Source organism: Accipiter gentilis, chromosome 4 (genome assembly GCF_929443795.1).
Source record: "Accipiter gentilis chromosome 4, bAccGen1.1, whole genome shotgun sequence".
NCBI classification, from domain to species: Eukaryota; Metazoa; Chordata; class Aves; order Accipitriformes; family Accipitridae; genus Astur; species Astur gentilis.
Window position 1 is genome coordinate 31127335 of NC_064883.1, and position 20465 is coordinate 31147799.

The following is a 20465-nucleotide window of genomic DNA, read 5'->3' on the forward strand; positions in this document are numbered from 1 at the left end:
TGACTTTTATCTATTCCTTTTGCATGCTGTTCACTAGCCCTGCAGTTTAAGAAACGAACAAAGCAAGCCAAACAAAAAACCTCTCCTGATGTGTATGAAGGCACGTTTGTCAGTCTTTTTCATAGCTTTTGTCTCCTTTGGAGAAGACAAAGCCAAGCTCTGCATTTCAGAAAAATTTTGCATCTTAAGCATCTCTAGGAAAACTTTATAATATTATTATGTTAGAAGAGTAGAAAAGATAATTGTTCCACTGTGGAGGCCAGCAAAGCAAATTTGGAGGCTTTGTAATAGGCTTCTTAGATTCAAATACTGTGCTCAGAGATGTACACGAAAGCCAATGTTTCTATTTGAAAAAGAGTTAAATCAGCTTCACGCAGGAGTGTTAGTCTATGTTGCAGAAGTGTCAGGAATGTCTGCCCTATGTAGGACAGCACAGAGCAGAGTTTCTCTCTGGCACTGAGCTAGCTCCAGAGCTAGAAGCTGCATAACCGTATCAGAGCAGAGCTGTGCCAAAGCAAATTAGTCCTGCTGAGATGCAGAGTTGATTAGCCTGGGCACATGGCATGTCATTCAGTGTCTGAAACCTGAACTAATTTCTTTCCTTGGTGCTGCGCAGTACCATGCCAGTATGAGCCTTTTCATGGAGCCCTGACACGATGTCATGTTGCATGCTACACATACACACTTTATTACTAAGATGTTGCTGTTCACATGCAGTTGTTTCTTCCCTGGGTGAAATAATCCACCTGCAGCCAAATTAGGGGGCATTGTTGCTCTCCTTATCTGTTTCTAGTCCATATTTATAGAGCACTATGCTCATTCAGAAGCACCTCTGAAGAACTGATGCAATTAGACTGTTTTCACAATCTGATGATTTCAGAGCTTTTAAGTCCCTTTGGTTTTTTTGTGTTCATAGGTACAGAATGAAAGTGGAAAAATTACTCCCCTGTCAACTGCAGTTGCAACATCGGTTTCAACGATGGCATCTACCCTTTCTCCACTGTATGCTGGAGACCTGCACACAAAGCCAGCTAGTGATGGAAGCGTGAGTGCTGCTGCTAGAGCTGATGTGAGATTCCACTCTTCAGCAGAAAACTCGGATTCTTCAGGAAAATGCACACAGAAGTCAGAACAGTGGCAGCCCTCAGTGGAAGTGCTAGAAAGCAAAAGAGCATCAAAGAAGCATGAAGAAGAGAGAAAGAGGTTTCTAGCACATGAAGCTAATGAAATTACGAAGTACAGCTCCTTTGATGAAGAAACCACACATCCTGTTCCTGAAAAAACAGGAGACTACCATAAAGAGACAACATACGGTTTCCTGAGGAAAGGCAGCACAGAACTGTTTAGTTCACAAGCACTTTTTCAGCCTCGTGAACAGAAGGAAATCGATAGTGGCATGCAAGGTAAATGGGAAGTCAAAGAAGGCCAGTCCTTTGAAGAAAAGATGGATTTGGAAAGTGTTACGAAAAGCAAGACTTTGCAAAGAGGTGCAGTATATACTTGCTGTTGGTGTAGTCTCATTCAGCAAATGGTGGTGTTTCTCTAGTTTTAAACATCTTTATTTCAAGCATTATCAAGGGTGGTTATGTTTCCTTTTTTAACACTGCTTAAAAGTAGAGAAATACCTGTGAAATCTTAAGTTTTATAAATACAGTTTTCTCTTTGTTATTCTTTCAATTCTTCAGCCTTTAAAGATAGCTCAATTTTATTCAAATTTTCTTACTTTGAAAGAAATGGTATTATATGCTGAAGCTAAGATGCATCCTTTCTTCCTTTGCCCTTGCCCCTGCCCTCCAAAATGCTGAGCAAAATAAACTTGCTGCTCTGGATCAAGTGTCTGCTCTTAATTGTTGCCTTCTCATGCATATATAGTTATGTATTAACTACATATGTACATATATAGCTAGTAGTGGATAATTTTCAGATAACTAATTTTGCAAAACTACTATTATTTTATTTTCAGTGTGGTGACAAAATATAAACCAATTAATTATCAGAGCAATTACATTTCTATATGCACAGCATAATTCAAACTTATAAGTAAACTCACCTATCTTTAAAGTACTTTGGAAACAATCAGTCAATTTGGTCATTGCATGAAGCCTTCTATTCTGTTGAATTTAGAAAGATGTATTACTTTTCTGTTTTATTATGATGGGGTGCAGGACCACACTACCCGGTAGTGCTAGGAGCATTTTTGTCTTCATCCTGTGAAGTTAATTTATTTTGAATGTAATGATCTTCAAACAGGTGTAGGGAGGAAGGTATAGTTCTGCCTGTGTTCCTTAAAAGCAGTGTCCATTCTATCCAATTAACTTTCAGTGACTGCAGGGGAAATGGAGACTAGGATAAAACGGGAGCAGTTGTGTATCAGAGGGGTGTTGTGCTTGTAAAACTTGACAGAGAAAAATTAAGATCACTTATATTTCCTTAAGGATAACCGAAATGGTGCATTTATCTTTCATCAAGGCAGTTTTTCCTTTGGTTTAATTGCTGCTTGAAAAAACAAAACCAAAAAAGCCCCCAACACCCTCCTAGAAAATAATACCTTTATTAAGCTATTAAATGTCCTCCCAGTATGCTACTAATGCATTAAACTTCTTTACCAATAAGTTAATTTCTTATTTAAGTTTTGTCTGCTTCTCTTCCCTGACTCTTTGTTCCCCTCTCACTTTCATCTGTCCATTTGTTTTCCTGTTGGTGTGATGACAGGAGCAGCAGTTCATGCCTCATCCATATGAAGCTTAGAATTGTATATTGAACATGATATCCTGTGGCTTCATGTGAACTTTAGTCACAAATGGCCAGTCTTTGCAGCAGATAATATTGCATGATTAATCTTTGTACTCTAGCTTAGCCAGAAATTTTTCCTCCGTTAGGATAGCATGCAATTTGCATGTTAAAAACCAGATTTGCTGCTTCAGTATTAGTAATGTGAAATATGTTTGAGAATAGCACTAAGTCTAATTCAGCACTTTTCTTTTGAATGGGCAGACCACGCTGAGCCTACTTCTGAACTCCGCAGCACATCAGCAACAAGGACAATTTCACAAACTGCAGCTGTGGCATCCTGTAGACTGCAGGAGCTCTCTGAACAATTGGAAGGCAAATTTTATAAGAATTCCTGTGAGATGTTTTCTGTTGGAGAGAACAAAGCACAAACAACGGAGGATGTCCTTGATAATTCCAGCAAAACAATGTCAATTAAGGAAAGGTACTTAAATTTCACTTTTTAAAAATAATCTCTGTAAGTACAGTTATTAGACTGGTGGTATAAAGAGAAGCTTTAAACCTGTTTCTGAAAAAGCTAAGCAGTGATTATTAGGCTTTATTAAATGTCAAATACTAACAGCAGAAACATGCAGCTAATCTGCCTGACATGCTTATAACGCAGATGGTGGTGAATGAGAATTACCGTTCAAAAGAACGTGATAATCTGATTTTGAAAGAGCCACCTGAATAATCAATAAGTAGTTCAGAAAATGAGTTGTAAAAATATATGTTCTAGTTGCATTTATACTGATATACTCAATATAATTCCCCAGGTTCTGCTTTCAATTACAAGGTATAATGTGATTTTTTTTTTTTTTTTAATAAATTTTTGTTGGTCTATGGGAGTCTCTTTTTCAATAAGTTGAGTACAGGGAGACAGGGACAGAATCTGTGATGTTTCCCTCTACTTCAGAAATACATGGTTGGCATTTTGACTTCTCAGAACATACTGTAGGGATTTTAAAAGGGTAATTAGTTGGACAGGTTTGTGAGAGTATTAGAAATATTTTTTCCAACCCAAGATCATTCTGATCTGAAACAGAATGTTAAGTGTTCTGTGTTTGTGTAGACAGTAGGAGTTCGTGGCTGGAGCTCCAACAGCTGCTGTAGTACTTGTAAAACTCATTCTAATTTAGTTAAAATTTTGAGAGTATAAATTCAGCCCCAAATTGCAAAAGGATCTGGTAGCTGTCCAGTAAGTAAAATTATGATTATTTGCTTCAGGTTGACACACAGGCCTACTTTTACTTCAGTTTTTCTGCAGTGAAAGCAGAACCAATAAATAAAAATAGCTGCTCAATTAAACTTTCACTGTGTAAAAGTATTCCCTCACTCGGTGAGGTGGGTGTGATATTAGAACGTCTAACCTTTTTTGTTTTGTTTTGTTTTAAACATGATTCCAAAGCATGCTTCTTAAATTCATGTATTTCAAGGAGTATGTAAGTCATCCTCATTTATAGAGCATCCCCACTCCCTGTTATACCCTTAACATAAAGAGGGTGTGCAGGGGCAGCTACAACAGCTGTGCAGTCTTAGTCCCTCTTCTGCAGGATGTACCTACCTTTTTCAGTTTACTGTTGTTATTTAGTTTAAAGCAACCTTCACACACACCCCCCATCCCCCTTCTGTAAATATGTCAGCTGTCTTGATAGATAAGGTTTAGGACCAGTAAATTCTGTTTTATAGGTGGTAAATGATCTGCCTTCCCTGATTCTGGTGGGCAAAAAGAGATTGGAGGGGAGGGAAGATCCAAGTATTAGCAGCTGTTTCAGTCCTAAATTTAATGCTTCAGTTGAGTTGATCTCTTGAGGAACTGATGTCAAGGACTGTCAGTCACACACACAATTTGGAATTGCTTTCGTTAGGCCTCCAAGACTGTCTGGTCAGTCCCAAAGCTGACAAAAGAAGATACCTGCTGTCTTGTCAGGAACTTCTATATTCTGTTTCTACAAACTTCTGTAAGTGGCAGAGCTGGTATCAAAAAGTTTTAGCCTTCCAAAATACCACAGTAGCCTACTTCTTGGCCCGGAATTAAAATACAACCAGTCATTTTCTTTTGCTTGGCTATAGCTGATGCCAAGTATTCATAAACCTCAAAGAACATTTCTGCTAAAGATTAACTATTACAGTTTGGACTTTTTTTTTTCCTTCCACATTCACTAACTTCATCTTCCCATCCAGTGGATTTTTCTGGCTGTGTCAGACATTCTTTCACCTTATGGAAGAACAGCTTTTCCACAGATGTAATGATATTTGGGCAGGATGGTCTGGACTAAAGTGATTTTCCACAGACTTACTTCACTGAACTAATATTATCCTTGTGGAGTGAGTGCATGCCTTGCATTTTCAGAATTATCTATATTATGTGGAAGAACGAAAATCATTATTTTTCAAGGAAGAAAAGACACCTATCCTCTCTTCTTCTGCAAACACGCAGCTTGGAGGTGAGAGGGAGCAAAGGCTCATATCTTTGAGTAGTTCTGGCTGTGTTTTGTTTTAGGCAGCCAGGGCCAGTCCACTGATGTGTTATATATGAGTGGTGGAAACCTTTTTTTAATTGTCTTGCCTTCAGGAAAAGGAACGTCTTGGAGGACGTCGAATGGAACATCAGTTGCATGTAACTACCTGACTTTGTGCATTTATGGAGACCAAAGTTGCTAGAAGGCCACCCTATCAGCTCCACTTTCGAAATCAGCTGCATGTCACAATCACCATTTAAAAAACTACAGATAACTCTAATTTCTGGTGGACCTCTTGCTATCATTCATTCCTTCTCAGGAAGAGCCCAACCTAAACTTAATTTTCAACCTTTTTTGATGTATGGATGCCAGAGCAAGACTTCCTTATTCTGACTAGTCCCACCTATAGTGAATTTATGCGCTCTTTAACAGTCAACTTCTTTTTTATAGTTACTTATCTCATATTGGCCTCTAGGATTTATGACTTAGCTGCAAAGAACTGGTCAAGTGCAGCCAATGGAGTACACGTGAAAGCCAACCATGTGTTCAGTTTAATCTGTCTCAAGGATAACACTACCAGCTAAGATACTAAAATATTGCTACAGAAGAAAGGTGTCATTTTTGATGGTTTTTTTGCCAGGACTTTTGCCGAGGCCTTTCATACAACGCTCCTTCTTTAGGCAAAACCATTGTTCAAATCTTGTTTCTATTTCCCTTCAGAATTAATCCAATATTTTGCCTTCAGCTGTGAAAGCTTTTGCTTTGAACTCATCCTGACACTTCTGGGATGATGATCATTCTATCTTGATGGCAGATATTCTTTCTTAGTAGCAGGTGAAATGACACGGTGCAAGCTGTCAAAGATGGGCAGATATATATAAAAAGCTTTTCTCTTTCAAGAAAAGAGTAAAACTGATTTTTTTGGATTGGAAAAGGAACTTTTGGAGGCAAAAGCAGTATGAATAGAACTGTGAAAGTGAATAATGAATTCATTATTTATCAAAAGTGGAAAACTAGAGGTATGCAATGAAACTAGTAGGAAGCAGGACTTAAACAATCCAAGAGTTAGACCCAATAATTGCCTTATTTTTGCAGACTTGCCAAAGAATCAACTGCTATCTACTCTGAGTTAAGCTACTGAGCTGGTGGGCTTGCTTGTGTGAACCAATTCAGTAGTTCTTGCATCTTTATTCATACAAAAGGGTGTCCTCCAATTGTTGCTGAGTCAGGGCAGTCTGTGTTTATTGCTGTTTCCATCATTTGAAACAAATGCACAGCTTTAGGTTTTACACAGCAATGAAGTTTTTAATGGCATATAGGGCTTATATGTTCCTTTAAGTGGTGATTTCATTGCTCAAAACAGACAAACGTGTGTTCTCACTCTTAAGAACTAATTGTGTCATTACATATAGAAGCGAGGAGTGGAGGGCTAATATGAATCCATCCTCATGACAGAGGAGAAAACAAAGTCTCCAGACACAAAAGCATTCTCAGAGTTACAGATTTTCTCCTCCTGATCAACCAAGCTGGTTGGGGCAAAGGTCTAGGGCAATTACCCTGCAGTAATGTCAGGTTTAAAAAAAAAAAAAGATTATTTTGTGTTCTGCCTACTATGCTGAGCAGCTATAGACATTTTTAAAACCAAACACATCTTAGGCCAAAGCTGACCAAAATGCCTTCCAGCTTCAATTATCACAGATCACTTCTATGCAAAGCTTACCTGAGAGAACGTAACTACTGAAGATAATTCAACTGCATGGTGGCAATTCAGTCCCATCTTGGTCTCCTCCACAGTTTCACACATGCATGGATGCACTCCAGAAGATTAGTTCTGGGCAGTGAAATCTTGTATACGCTCTGGAAACAATGACCATGGCCTCAACTCCTTATTGTGAGTCCTTCTCACCCCTACTCATCCCGTGCTGTGAGGTATGAAGCAACCAGGCAATGTGAAGCCTGCCAGCGGTGCCTGCCTGGGCAGGAAGAGAGGAAATAACTGCTTTCTTGAATACTAACACTCTTAGTGCCATTGTATTCTGTGGATTTACTGTTTTCTGCATTCTCAGTTTTTCTCAGATGACTGCATTAGGACTAATTGGTCATCCTTGAATAGGTCAGTGGCATGGTTGCACCCCTTAGATTTTTGGAGGAAGCAGCTGCCTGAAACTTGGCTTCTGGTTAGACCTATTTGGTCCTACCCTTTCCTTCTCCTCAGTTTCAAGACAAGACTTAACTGTGAGGGTAACAGTAACCGCATCTCTAAAAAGGAATCTCCATATCTTGTGGTCAAAATAGGTTTAACTACTGAACAAATATTAATAGGGTTAAGGGCTTTGTATAATCCTTACTGAAATGCCCTAGATTAAAGAAAGTTATGTAGTAAAACTTAATTCAACCAAAATAGTGGACCAATGCAACTGTTTGTACAAGTACTGCAGATATACGTTTTATGGATTACTAAGAATGATTTCTGACAGCTAGAAGATTTGTACAAATATTAATTTCTGAGGAAGGTAAACTGAAGATCATGCCTGTGTAGACCTCGTATTCCTAACTGACTTCCCGTACTCCCAAAAGTAATCACCTCAGGGTTTGTATGGACAAATAGGTTCTAATTCTAGCAAAATAAATCTACATGCTGATCCCACCAGAGCCAGTGTCCCTTTGTGCTATATTCAGAATTTTGCTCTAGATTAGGAAATAGCACTTTCAAAATATCCTACTTACCTGAGATGAATGGTAATCCACATTTTAAACATAAGACATCCTTTAAATGAGTTGAATCCTGCAGATAGTTTTCACAGCTATAGTGTAGTTAGCACCAAGTTACCAGTGCACTGGTACTACTGATCTGTCACAGCAATGCCTGAGCTAAGCAAAGACATACTAAGTGATCCACAGGAGTCTGATTGTAATCTCAGTTGCTGCAGTTCTAGTGAAAGCAGTAAGTGCAGAGTTGTCCTTTGCTGCGTTTGATGAGACCTAATTGGTGGGTGCCTAGTGAATAGACCTCTTTCTTCTTGGGTTTTAAAGAAAATAATTTTTAAAATCTTTTACTAAGTACAATAAAGACGAAAGGTAGGAATTGTCTTACTAACTTTGGACGTCCGTAGCATCCACAGCTGAGCTAGTCAATCTCTGTCCCTCATTGACAGAAGGGAGGGGAAAAAGGCAGTGATTAATCTAACCTATTTAAATGTCTACTTTACAATGATCTGCATCGTACCTTGGTCTCCCTTGACTGTATTGGCAATTTCCACTGACTATACAAATTAACTGGGGTGTCTGTCTCAAATCTAGATGTCTGTGTTTTGACAGATGATTCCCATTGAACATGTTCAGTAAAGACTTGATGTTACTTTATGAGCTTTGTATATGTGTATAAAATGTAAATAACTATAATGTTAGAAAACTTAATTTCAGATTTTCTTGAATGCAGCATTAGTGAAACAATAAGGGTAGCTTTTGAGGATAACAGGAAGTACAGTGTTTAAAGCTACCTGTTGGCATGTGTTTTTTCTTCTAGGTTAGCATTGCTGAAGAAGAGTGGTGAGGAAGATTGGAAGAGCAGGCTCGGCAAAAAGCAGGAGTATGCAAAAGTGTCTGTCACTGATCGTAGTGCGCAGATGCAAGAAGTTGAGCAGCTGTTGAAGAAGGTAACTCTATCCTTGTTTGGAAAAAACATCTTGCTTGAAATGCTTCAGCGTTTTGAAGATGCATCCAACTAGACAGGCATGCCTAATATTAGCTACTAGCTCCTGCTATTCCTCTTGTTGTCAGGCTTGTTTAAAAAACAATTCTCCCAATGAGAGCTCTTTAAACGCGAATGTCTTCACTGTCTTGGGACATGTAATATTGGTTACAGTGTCTTTACATCAGCACATTTTGAACCAGTAAGCGGGGCTGTAAGGCTTCTGGAATGTTTACAGGTATAAAGATTTAAGTGTTTCTTCCCCCCCCACCCCCCAATGAAATTGGCTTAAGCATTTAAGTTCAGGTGTCTTCTTTAGCGTGGATGAGCTTGTAAAAATTTCAGATTCCTAAAGCTATGTTTTCTCTGTTCATATACTTTTTTTGTGAGCAGTAATTTTGGATCCTAGAAACACTGAGGAAATGCAGGTACCAGAGCATTCATGAGCCATTTGGCTTTTGGTTATCTTGCATGTTTGTTATCTTTGGTGTTTGTGGATAGCCAAAACCATCTGGACAAGGATTTTATCTGTCTTGTCAGTGTTAGTGAATAGAGTGGGAGATGGGTGGAAAGGTGTAGAGGAAAGGGAAGTCCACATTGTTAGCACACTCTGGCTATGTCTATACATGAGTAAGTTATGTTGCCCAGCTGGAGTGGATCTGTAAAGCAGAACGATTACTGATGAGGACCTGCTATGTTTGACGTACTTGCTTGTTTTGCTTCAGTGATGTTTTGCTTCAAGCTAAATTTAGTCTGCTTCTGTGGCCTGACTGCGGTTAGCAGCTGTGGTGTTACATGGGAATCCTGGAGTGTGCTTCAGGGCTTAGCTTTATCCAAAAGTCTGTGCGTTCTGCCATGTGAACCAAAGCACAGAAACTGAGGATGTCTGGGAGATTTGCTTCAAAATGGACTGCTGGTTCAAACTACAGGACTAATGTAAGACTTGCTTCCTTTCTGAGTCTAGTATTTTGAAAATTAGTGTCAGATACAATAGGCCGTTTCAAAAGCTTTTAATTTTTGAAGGAGTATTTTTACAGAGGACAAGTGAAGATAAAATTTGTGTTGTAAATTTTACTAGGGGGGACAGAAATCTCTGGATCCAATTATTTACTTGTGAAAATGCTGCTTCTGTTAAATACTATAGGCAAACAATAACAAAAAGTCTCCTGTTCCATCAGTATATTACAAGCAAGGAGTTGTTACACAATCTGTCATTATTAAGGATAAATCTGTGCCTGAACACGTGACTTATCAATGGTTGTGGGTTAACTGGACAGAAAAACAAGGAAGCTGATTTTTGCATTTTGGTTTATGGGCTTTGTTTTGGTTTTGCCCTGTGGACTTGCTCAAAAATCCAGCTGCTACTTTGAAGGATGTCCTAAAGCAAAAATAGTTTCAGTGAGGAAAGCAAAACTGGTCACATTTTTAACGGGCAAGTCTCCAGAATGACAACTGTTGAGATCAGGTAACAAATGTACTCCAACTGAAGACAATGGGGTTGAGAAAAAGCTTTAAGCAGCTGCCAAGATTTAGGCAGAGACAGAACCTTTGTTCTCTCTTCTAGCTCCAGCACCCATATCCTCCCTGCTGTGTTACCATGTGCAGCAACTTCACTCAGCATAGCACAAGTTAGGCTTTTAAAGAAAGTAAGCAAGCATGAAGTGCTTGAAGGGTACAAGCTTTGAAGTGATAATGCTGGCAGTGGGAGTTTCTGTGACACTGGGTCACCCACTCTGTTGGTTCATCTTAGCTCTTGGATATTTAGAGCCTAAATCAAAGGATTTGCATGTCTGCCAATGGGTGAAATGTTGGATGTATAAGAAAAAATGTTGGTCTTATTAGATACACAACTCCCTGAACTGTATTGATGCTGATTCATTATGTGATACATGAAAAATAATGTAAAGCTTTACTAAGTTGACCACACTGCTTACAACAGGTCAGCTGCCTGCCTTTCAATCTGGAAATACTATTATTGGTAATTAATCAATGTGATGGCTATTATCCTTTGAGGACCATGAAGCAGTGTGCCACTGAAGTCTCTATTTGTAGAAGAGCTTTGAGACTACAATGTACTTAGGAATCTTAGTGCTTTCTGTTGCTGGATTGCAATAAAAATGCAGGAATTGTATTGATTACTGTCTTTTGAGCTAGTTAAAATACCATTTCCACACATGGCAGTCATGTGTTGATGGCAAGACTGTGTAAACTTCTGTCATGCCCTGCTGGTTCGAAGTAATGCCTGAAGATTTTAGTTACAGTATGTCACTCCTGTTAATGTAGTCAGACACCTTTTTAGGTTTTCTTTTGTTTGTGTCTCTTTTAAAAGGCTATCTAACTTGTTCTGGAGATTTAATTATTGAAGCATAGCTATATAAAATAGAAGTTATTAGAGTACATTTAGTTTTCCTATAAACAACAAAAGTTGAAAGGTTCATACTCTTAAGAAAATAGTTACATTAAATAGTGCTGTTTGATCACTTCTAGTCAAAATGCTTCTGCACACTTGTCTGCATGGTGAGATATTTCTCCAGATGTGTTATAGTCATTTATATGTAGGCTAAACTGTAGAGAAACTATAAAATTCATGGAAAAGCTGACAGAGCAACCTCAAATTGTGGGGGGAAGGGAGTAAGGAATCAACTCAAGGAGATACAGATGAGAGGGGAAGTTGAGATTTACCTGGAGGTCCAGCATCTATTTTGATGATTGCTGCACATAGGAGGAAAATTTGTTGGAAGCTGTGAGACTTCTTAAATTATCTATATGTATGGTAAAACATACTTGGAGAATGCAAAGAATAGCCCTAACATCAGGTGAACAACTGTATACTGAGGAATATCTTACTGGGGGAAAAAAATCGCTTTTATTTGGGAAAAATATTTTGGATTTAGTATATTTGTATCTATCATCTTAGGTTGGCTGGAAGACTTCCAGTTTGTTGGGTTTTTTCATGGGTAGAAAAATTAACTAACTTTAAAATCTTTTCTTAGTATCAAAATAGCAAGGTTTACTGGAATGAAAATTTCTATTTTATAGTAAGCCATTTTTAACAGAGTCCCTGATTAATGTGATTACCAGCTGCATTACAGTCACATTAAAGCAGTGAATGACATTTGAAATGCACTTACCTCTTATAGCAAGTTCAAACTGCAGCTCAGCACTGGTATTAAAGGCTAGGGCTGAACAATCAATTCAAAATTGCTCAGAGATGAAGTGTGTAAAAATCTTAAAGGGGCTAAGACCTTAAAAAGTGACCTTTAGGCAAAATATTAGTCTCTTGCTGTGGTAATAGTTTTATCCATTTCATATATGGTATATCCACCAAGTGCTTGTATCCCATTCTAATCAAAGCTGAAACTCAATAATGATTAGGCTTCATTTTGAGCCACTCTAACGAGCTGCATTTACCCATATTCTGTGCAATGTTCCACATTTGCTTTAACCTATAGAAAGGAAGAAGAATTATAGATGATAAAGCCATGTCTAATGAGCTTTGGGTAAGCCCAGCTCTGAGGCAGGGGTTATTTGTAGGCTTTGTATAGAATGGTGAACTTGCCTTCGATGAGTGCTGTGGGCTTAGCAATTCCCTCCAGATGGCTTTTGAGTATCCCAGTTTTAGTAAGCATTCTTTTCTTTCATCCAGAAAGTAGATGACTTGTTATTTAGCAGGGTCTTATTAAACTTGCAGCAGGATTATTTACATTGTGGTTGACATGGTTCATAAATTTAATGGTGTATGAAAACAGAGACAGAAGAATTATCAGCATATGAAAAGTGTATCTTCTGGCTGTGCTGTTTTGTTCTGTGTTGAGTTGTAATGATATTGTTACTAACTTGTTTAATTCCTGCATGTAATGGCTTTGGTAAACATGTATTGTGACAACATTTTTGATCTCTGGCTTTCCAATAGGGAACACGTTTCTAGAAGATTAAAAGATTCAGATTTACTCCATTTTAATAAACTAGGGGAAGATGAGTTATGTCTCCCCCATCTCCATTTCTGATAGTCCAGTTCTTTTCTAATTCCTTTGCTTTGCTTCTGTCCTTGTCATAGGAACCTGTATATGCTTCTACTTACTCTCCCGTTATACCCGCTCTCCATAAATTTCATCCTTTTCTACCTATTAATCAGGTGAGCAAAATTCTGCACAATTTAAATGCTCAACAATTTCAAGTAGGCACATTTTGTCAGGTTTGGATTTTGGGTTGTGTTTTTTTTTTTACATAGGAAATTATAATCCTCTTAACTGATTAAAGCAGCATTTACTAAGCTGGTTAAAGAAATGTAGTATTATGCCACTATGCTGTGTACTCTTCTTCAATATACATTCTGCTAGTGTTTCTCTTACAAAACTTTTAAAAAAACAACCAAATCTGTTAAGACTATATAGATGAGAAAGTAAATGAAGGAGACATTATTGCATTCATTCTAACACTGGAAACTTTCAAGTTGTTAAAAGGGGTATATAAAAGGAGCAATGTGTAACTGCACAGCATTTATTTTAGAATAAAATGCTGTGTACCCTGACTTCTCTGTAAGTAATGCACATATACAATGTAAGATATAAACTCGTCTAATTTACTGACTGTAAAAAAAAAAACAAGCTGCTTTTGTTCAGAGGTGACTTTCTTGTAGTGCTTTTCCCTAGTCCCTATCTAAAGGATTTTTGCCTTGGCACATCCTGCTTCTATTCTCTGACTGTTGCATCTTCCTGCCTCTCCCTCTCCCTCTCCCTCTCTCTCCCCCTGCCCCCCTTAAGGTCTGTAGTACTAGTTTGAAAGAATCAAGCTCTCTGATTTCTGATGAACGTCATCCTTGGAGATGGAAGGTGAAATGCTGTATAAAATTCCTATTTAATTGTTGGAGGGAGGAGTAAGACAGAAATTTACATTCAGATCTAAGATGCGCACTCCCAAAGCAACTTGTGGCAACAGAGTTAACTTTGTGTTTGCTTGGGAATAGGGTTCTGCTGCTGTTCCAATAAATGTTAGAGAAGCTTCACATGAAGTGTTCCTCAAAATCATGTCCATACCTCTGCAATTCCATCATAAACAATTTGAAGAACTTACTTATGAAGAGTTAAAAGATAATGAGGAATATAAACTTTCTTCAGCTAGAGCTACATAACAAAGTTGTCTTTGAGCAGAAGTAGAATACTCATTCTTGATCTGAGCAAACAGTACCTGTTTCACATGATCAGAGGTAAAAAAAGCAAAGGTAGCAGTGGGCAAAGAAACAAGTTGAAGAAAAACATGAGAAAACAAGGAGAGTTCACTGGATGGTCTCAATAGATCTATGCAAATCTAATTCTGCTTTATTACACCTCCTTGTCCCTTGCCTCCCAGCTCAGATCTGTGGTTGTAGTGCTACAAGGAATCCATTGCATTCTTCACTCCCCCACAAAACACAGTGTATGTCCCATGTGGGGAGCATTCTGACCAGCATGTGTAATGGCAGTGAATTCAAGGGGCAGGGATTCACTGCTAGAACAAAGGATGATGATTATGGCAGAGGCTACTGGAACTACAATAAAAATTTTGACTACAGATATTTACCTTTTTCACATTCACTTTGATAGCCATTTTTGAGGATGATCTTTTATTCTGAATTTTTTTTTAATTAAAAATTAAATTTGGGGCTAGTGACTGAAATGTGTTAGTCTTACCTCTTCTCTGTAAGCTCTGGGTTTAATATAGCTTTATTACCTTTTACTTCAGATAACATTCATTTTGTTGTGACAGAGTTTACCAGCTCTATGTATCTAGAAGGTAAATGTTTAATCTAACTTAACGTAATATGCCTCCAGTAGTGAGAGGAGGTCCTTCAATGTGCTGTTCATCCCATCTATCTTAAAAGGGGAACACCGAAAAAGTGTTCATCTTTCCATTGATTGTGGTGAGCTACATCCTGCCCTCTTAGAAAGCTGCTTCCTCCTAGCATGGCACAATTAATCATTTTGTTGTTTATACCAAACGTGAGCTGAGTATGTTCTATTTTGCTCAAACCACTTTTGAACAGAAAGCTGTGCATTTGAGTTTTCTCCTTTAAAACAATACCCATATAAAGTTGTAGAGGAAAACAGTGCAGAAACTTTTCCATACTTGTACAACTGTTGGATTCTTCTTGTGCTTTTTTTTGTCTTGGGAGCCTAAACTGGAGAAGTTACTTGTATTAAAAGCAAATAGATACCTTATGGATTCTTTTATATAATTTATAACACTGGTTTTAAATGGATCCCCCTTTTGAAAAATACATTTTTTTAATGTTCATTCTTGGTTTGGACTCTACCAGGTAGGGGCGGTCTTGATCGTCAGCATAGAAAACCATGAATTCTCTTATTTCTTGCATTAAAAAACAAAACAAAACCCCAAACAACAAGCCAGCATGCTGACAGACCACTCTCAGTTGTGTTCATGTGACCTAAAGGGGATACTGTTTGGACTGGAAAACTGTAGGGTACAACTTGGACCATTGCCTAGATGTGGGCCCTTTCTTAGCATGAACTGATGCTGCAAAAGCAGTGCAGTGCCTGTGCATACCCTCAAGAAATGTGTTGCAGTGCTAGAATAGACCAATATCATCATCCAACCTAGCCAATCAGTGGAAAAAAAGTATTCCTTTTTTCTGACTGTTCTTGCATCAAGCCTGTAACTCCTTCTCAGACTTAAACCAGATCTTTTAGAAAAATACACAGTCTTTATTCTAAACTGTCAACATACAGAAAATTCACTGCAATATTAAATAATTTTTCATGTGTAATTATTCTTGCTGGGTAAAACTTAACTCTTAAACCTCTCTTCAGTAAAAATAAATACTCATCTGATTTTATCTGAGGTAGATTTTTTTCAAATCTTGAAAACATATTTTAGCCCTTTCCCGAAACCTTTCAAAATTGTCAGCATCCTGGATAGAAGTATAAAGGCTGGAAATGGATGAGCTACTGCAGTACAGATTATCTGTTCAGAACTGTTCCATGGGAATTTTTATCATCTTTTTCCATCTTCCTAATTGGCTGGTTTTTGCTTGTTTCCCTTTTCATTTACCAGATTTTTCTGATAACCTTTTTTTACCCATCTACGTGATTATGTATTCTCTATCACTCTTTTGTATGTTGGTGTTGTCTCGAGAGTCTTCTTAGTAGAACGATATCTTTTTTCCACGTGCACAAAAATATTTTGATCAAAGTTGAGATGAATCAGATCACTTCATGGCTCTTTTCTGTTTAGAAATAGTTTTTCAGTCAGTTAACTAGTTTGCAGCCTGTAAGCCTCACTGATATTTTTATATTGCTCAAAAAACCTCAATGTCATCTGTGATTAAGTCAAATATATTAAAGAAATCAGAAGTAACTGTGTTAACATATTTAATCATACTTGATCTCATCAAACTTACCATTTTGATTAAACCTGTTTTCCATAATGCCATGTGGAATGGCACTAATTACGTGCCTGTGCTTTGATTCTTCCTTGATTGTCTTACAGCCCGTGAGTGTCTGGAACAACACACAGCTTGTGTGACCTGTGCCTACGTGCTTTTGTTTTACTTCTTCTAAATATTGTCCCTATCTGAGTTTCTATCAGTCCTATACATTTTCCCATTTTCAAAGGCTTTTTTTAAAATTCACTGCTTGTGTTTGGGGCATCTCCTATTCCAGTTATTTCATGTTGTTGGGTGCCAATTCTTCTGATCCTTTTTCTGTTTCAGTTCATTTTAGGAATTTATCATTTGTCTGAAACAAGATATCAATGAACACATGGATGTATTTTTCATGATAAATTAGGATATTTCATTGAATGTAACCACCTTTTTTTTTTTTTTTTTCAAATGGAAAAAATTGCATTGGAGCTGTTGTCTTCCTAAGCTTTTATTTATTCTTGATGCACTAGTTCTTGTTTCAGCTTTTTATTGGGGTCTTTAGCTCCCCTTGTCAAAATGTCACAGTTACAAATTTGAGTATGTTCTTCTTTCGTATCTTGAGATTTTTTTTTCACTTGGAAATAAAGTTTGCACTCAAACTCTTGTCAAGTTTTACCTTTCTTGCCATATTTTCTCCCAACCAGAATGTGCTTTGACCAACTTATTCCTCCATAAATGCTGCCATTTGGCACTTGTGAAAGCTTTCTAAACTATTCCCAATTACCAGGTGTATTTTTTCTGAAACTTCTTCTGACAATTGCATTGGCTCATGTTAGTTTTCCAGCTATTGAAAATTATTCTTTCTTTTTCATTTTTCACCAGGACTGTTATGGCAAATTAAATGGGTTAGTGATTGCTTGGTGTCTGTTCAGCTTATAATTGTTTTAGTTTATTTGTTCATTAATAAATGAAGGTTGGGAACCTTAATGCATTAGGAAGAAATCTAATATGGAATCACTCAGAGTTTTGTAACATAGACGTCCAGTCTGATTTTTTTATTTTTTTTTTAGGAACTCCAAAGATGTTTTGCCCAGTGAAACAGCTTGAAATCTTCCATTAAAAAAAATATGTTTGCTTCTGCTGTTAGACAGCTACTCTCTTTTGTCCTTTGACACAGCTCCAGAATTACTCCTGATTTTTCTGACAATTTACATATGTAGTGATTAACACACACACTTTCCAGGTCTGTGTCTTCAGAATTTCCAGTAGCTCTGCAGACTCTGAAGCTTCAGGTATTTGCAAAATTCAAAATTAAGCCTCCTGTTGCTTTAAAAAAAAAAAAAGAGAGTATGAAAGAATCCATATGACTCTGCTTCTTTCTGCCTCTCCCTCAATTCCCCTCATATTGTAATGGAAGGCAGCATCCTCACTAAGTTAAAAGTATTTGTTTTGTGTATGAAATTTCACTTGTGGTTTCATTAGGTATTTATTAATTTCCTGCCCAGATCTCCTTTAGTACGTTGCTGTGGGTTTTTTTCCTACTAGCTGTTCATCCCAGAGGTGGCTGTGCTGACATTGGAATGGGCAGAGATTGGGGGAAGTGAACAGAGATTACTTCCAGTGTTTTTCTTTAAAGCATTAGAGGCTTTTACAGACAAGGAAGCAATATTGAATAGACTTGCATTTCTAGTTCTAGGGGAAAATCAGAGGTTTTTATCTTGATTATCATGACTTACAGTCAGAGTGTCTGGTTGCCCAGCTATCTTTCCTACTAAATTGAGAGCAAGCATTACTGCAGAAGACTGTAGAGATATATGGAACTAGAGGAAGGAGTGGAGGGCTCTCATGTCCTAGTACTTGTACAAGCTACTTCTTGGCTTGTCTTTACTCTTCTGGCTGATGAATACTGCTTCGGTAAAGGCTGAAAGCTACAACATATCTGTTTCAGTGTGTCTGCTGCTGTCACAATAGCTTTTATACGAAGTGACTGATTTATTTAGTCTGTTTGATTTTAAGAAAATAATAAGTAAGAATATCTGGGTTTATCTCTTTTCCTTGTATCTTGAAAGGAGAAGGGTGTTTACTTTATGTTCACAAGCTTTTGCATACTTTTTCATTTCCCCTCTGTGGCTGTATGAGCTAGACCTGTGCTAAAGCTTTAGATTTTCATGTGGTTTTTCAATTGTAGCAGCTAGGCTGTGAAGAAAAATGCCAAATAGCACACAACTTGGAAGTAATTTTAGTGTTGACAATCCCAAGCACTAAAAATACTTTTATGCTTGATTGCTATGCAGTATAATCCCTGAAATGTTGCTACTTTTTTAAGATGAATACATTGAAGCGATATTTCTTTGGCCTGACCTAGCTACAGCAGAGTATGTAAATTCAGTTTCTTTCCTATTTAGTGTACCTTCATCAATCCCTTGTGTTAGGAGGGCACTAAGATAGTTAGTGCTCCTTAGCTGCTTCTAATCACTCAAGCTGTTGGCTGCTACCCTCTACAGCAAGCAAGAAAAGCTGATAGTAACCTAAAAAAAAGGGGGGGAGGAGGGGGGAGAGATGATCACAGTCATTGGAAAAATACTCAGTAGAGCAAGCTGATATAGGAACTAAAGTGAGCAGTCTCTGGAGAGAGAAGGCTGCTAATCGTGCCTGGAGAATTGAGTTACTGTAAGAGACTGATTCAGAAATCACCAACTAACGTTACACTTCATTGTTATTCCCTGTGCCACCTGCAGATTTGCACACTTGAAAACATTTGCTGAAAGTCAGTTTAGTGATCTCAGTAGTGTAGGAAGTCATGCTTCAAAAGAACAAGGTCTGGAAAATTCTGTCATCGCAGAGTAAATGCTTAGAGTGATGCCATTTGCCTTGGCTGGTAGTTTCAAGAAAAGGTCAAAGAGCACAGACCAAAACCTTATCTTCACAAGGGGGCAGCAAAACAATGAAGCTTCTCGGGGTCAGGGTCACTAAGCTGTGTCTGTGACTTCAGTAGCTTGTTCTCCTGCTCTCTTCCCTCTACAGTTGGCAGTTGAAACATTCAGTCAGTCTTTTTCTATATCCTGGCCAGTTTATCTTTTAAACATCTCTTTCTCTCTTTCCCCCAAAAAAGCAGAGAATGGCAGATAACCAAGAGAGTCAAATGACCATTGAAGAAAGGAAACACCTGATTACAGCTCGAGAAGAAGCCTGGAAGTCCAAGGGTAAAGGAGCAGCCAATGATTCCACACAGTTCACTGTAGCTGGCCGAATGGTAAAAAAAGGTCAGTGATGAAATGATCCCAATATAAATAAGTCGCTGCTTATCTGTCTAGTCAAAATAAAGTCAAGCTAAAACTATGCAGAAGCATATCCATGTTTAGCAAGAGGAGAACTGTTTATCTTCAACTGAATATCATGTCATGAGGCTGTTTACTCTAGCTTCTTGTGGCCGTTGGTATTGATCCATTTTGTTCTACACTGTTGCACCACCATCCAGTTATAATTGGGCTCTGTCTGACTAGTGGTAGTCAGTCGTTTGAACTGTCATATGTTTTGTTTTCCTTTCTAGTACAACCCAGAGGACACAGTTGGATTATTCTTTCTTATGTATTTTTCCTTTGAAAACCCAGGTGCACTGTTTAGAGAAAAGTTGTGAAATCTAGTTGTTGCTATTGCTGGCACTTCACCCACTCCTAGGATCACTGGGAATATTTAGCAAACGTGTTATTTTTATGGATGCTGTTTTGGACAACAACTTGAATTGTTGTGTTTGGCTGAAGAAATCACTGAACAGATTTCTGCACAGAACCAGGGAGTAGAAATGACAAGGGAGTAATGTTGACATTTTTGGGATCTCTTAAATTCAGTCACTGTTTCCAGATACTATCATTCTTCTGAAGTGGACAGGAGTCTCTGAAAGCTGTACATGGTAGAAATACAGCTGTTCACGCAGTGCGCTTGGGAAGAAGGGACCTAAACTGATCTCTCGTGGTTAATGAATACTAAATTTTGCTTTATTACAAGAACTTTGTTATTAAATACAACAATGAACCTTGAGTTAAATGACAACCACCAAAAAAAAATCATTGTGAGGTGAGAACACTTGCAACAGGGAGTAATTCCATCTGCAATCCAAGCCACGTTCTGTTGGCAGATAAACAGATAGATGGTATTAGGAATTACATCTATTAGTAACATATTT

The 20465-nt window shown here is 37.9% G+C and overlaps 1 protein-coding gene across 15 annotated transcripts in view; it reads left to right on the plus strand.

Annotated features, from left to right (window-relative positions):
* SVIL (supervillin) overlaps nt 1-20465 on the plus strand; it is a 142900-nt gene that overhangs the window by 102150 nt on the left and 20285 nt on the right. For 10 of the 15 annotated variants that reach the window (XR_007505778.1, XM_049798160.1, XM_049798162.1 and 7 more), the window contains 5 exons: nt 917-1487; nt 2995-3214; nt 8758-8887; nt 12980-13057; nt 19395-19545. Coding sequence is in view for 14 of the 15 variants with exons in the window: in XM_049798160.1 (XP_049654117.1) it covers nt 917-1487; nt 2995-3214; nt 8758-8887; nt 12980-13057; nt 19395-19545 (1150 nt within the window). In the remaining variant the exon portion in view is untranslated. The remainder of the gene's footprint in view (nt 1-916; nt 1488-2994; nt 3215-8757; nt 8888-12979; nt 13058-19394; nt 19546-20465) is intronic. The other 5 variants (XM_049798155.1, XM_049798166.1, XM_049798154.1 and 2 more) reach the window with 4 other exon arrangements.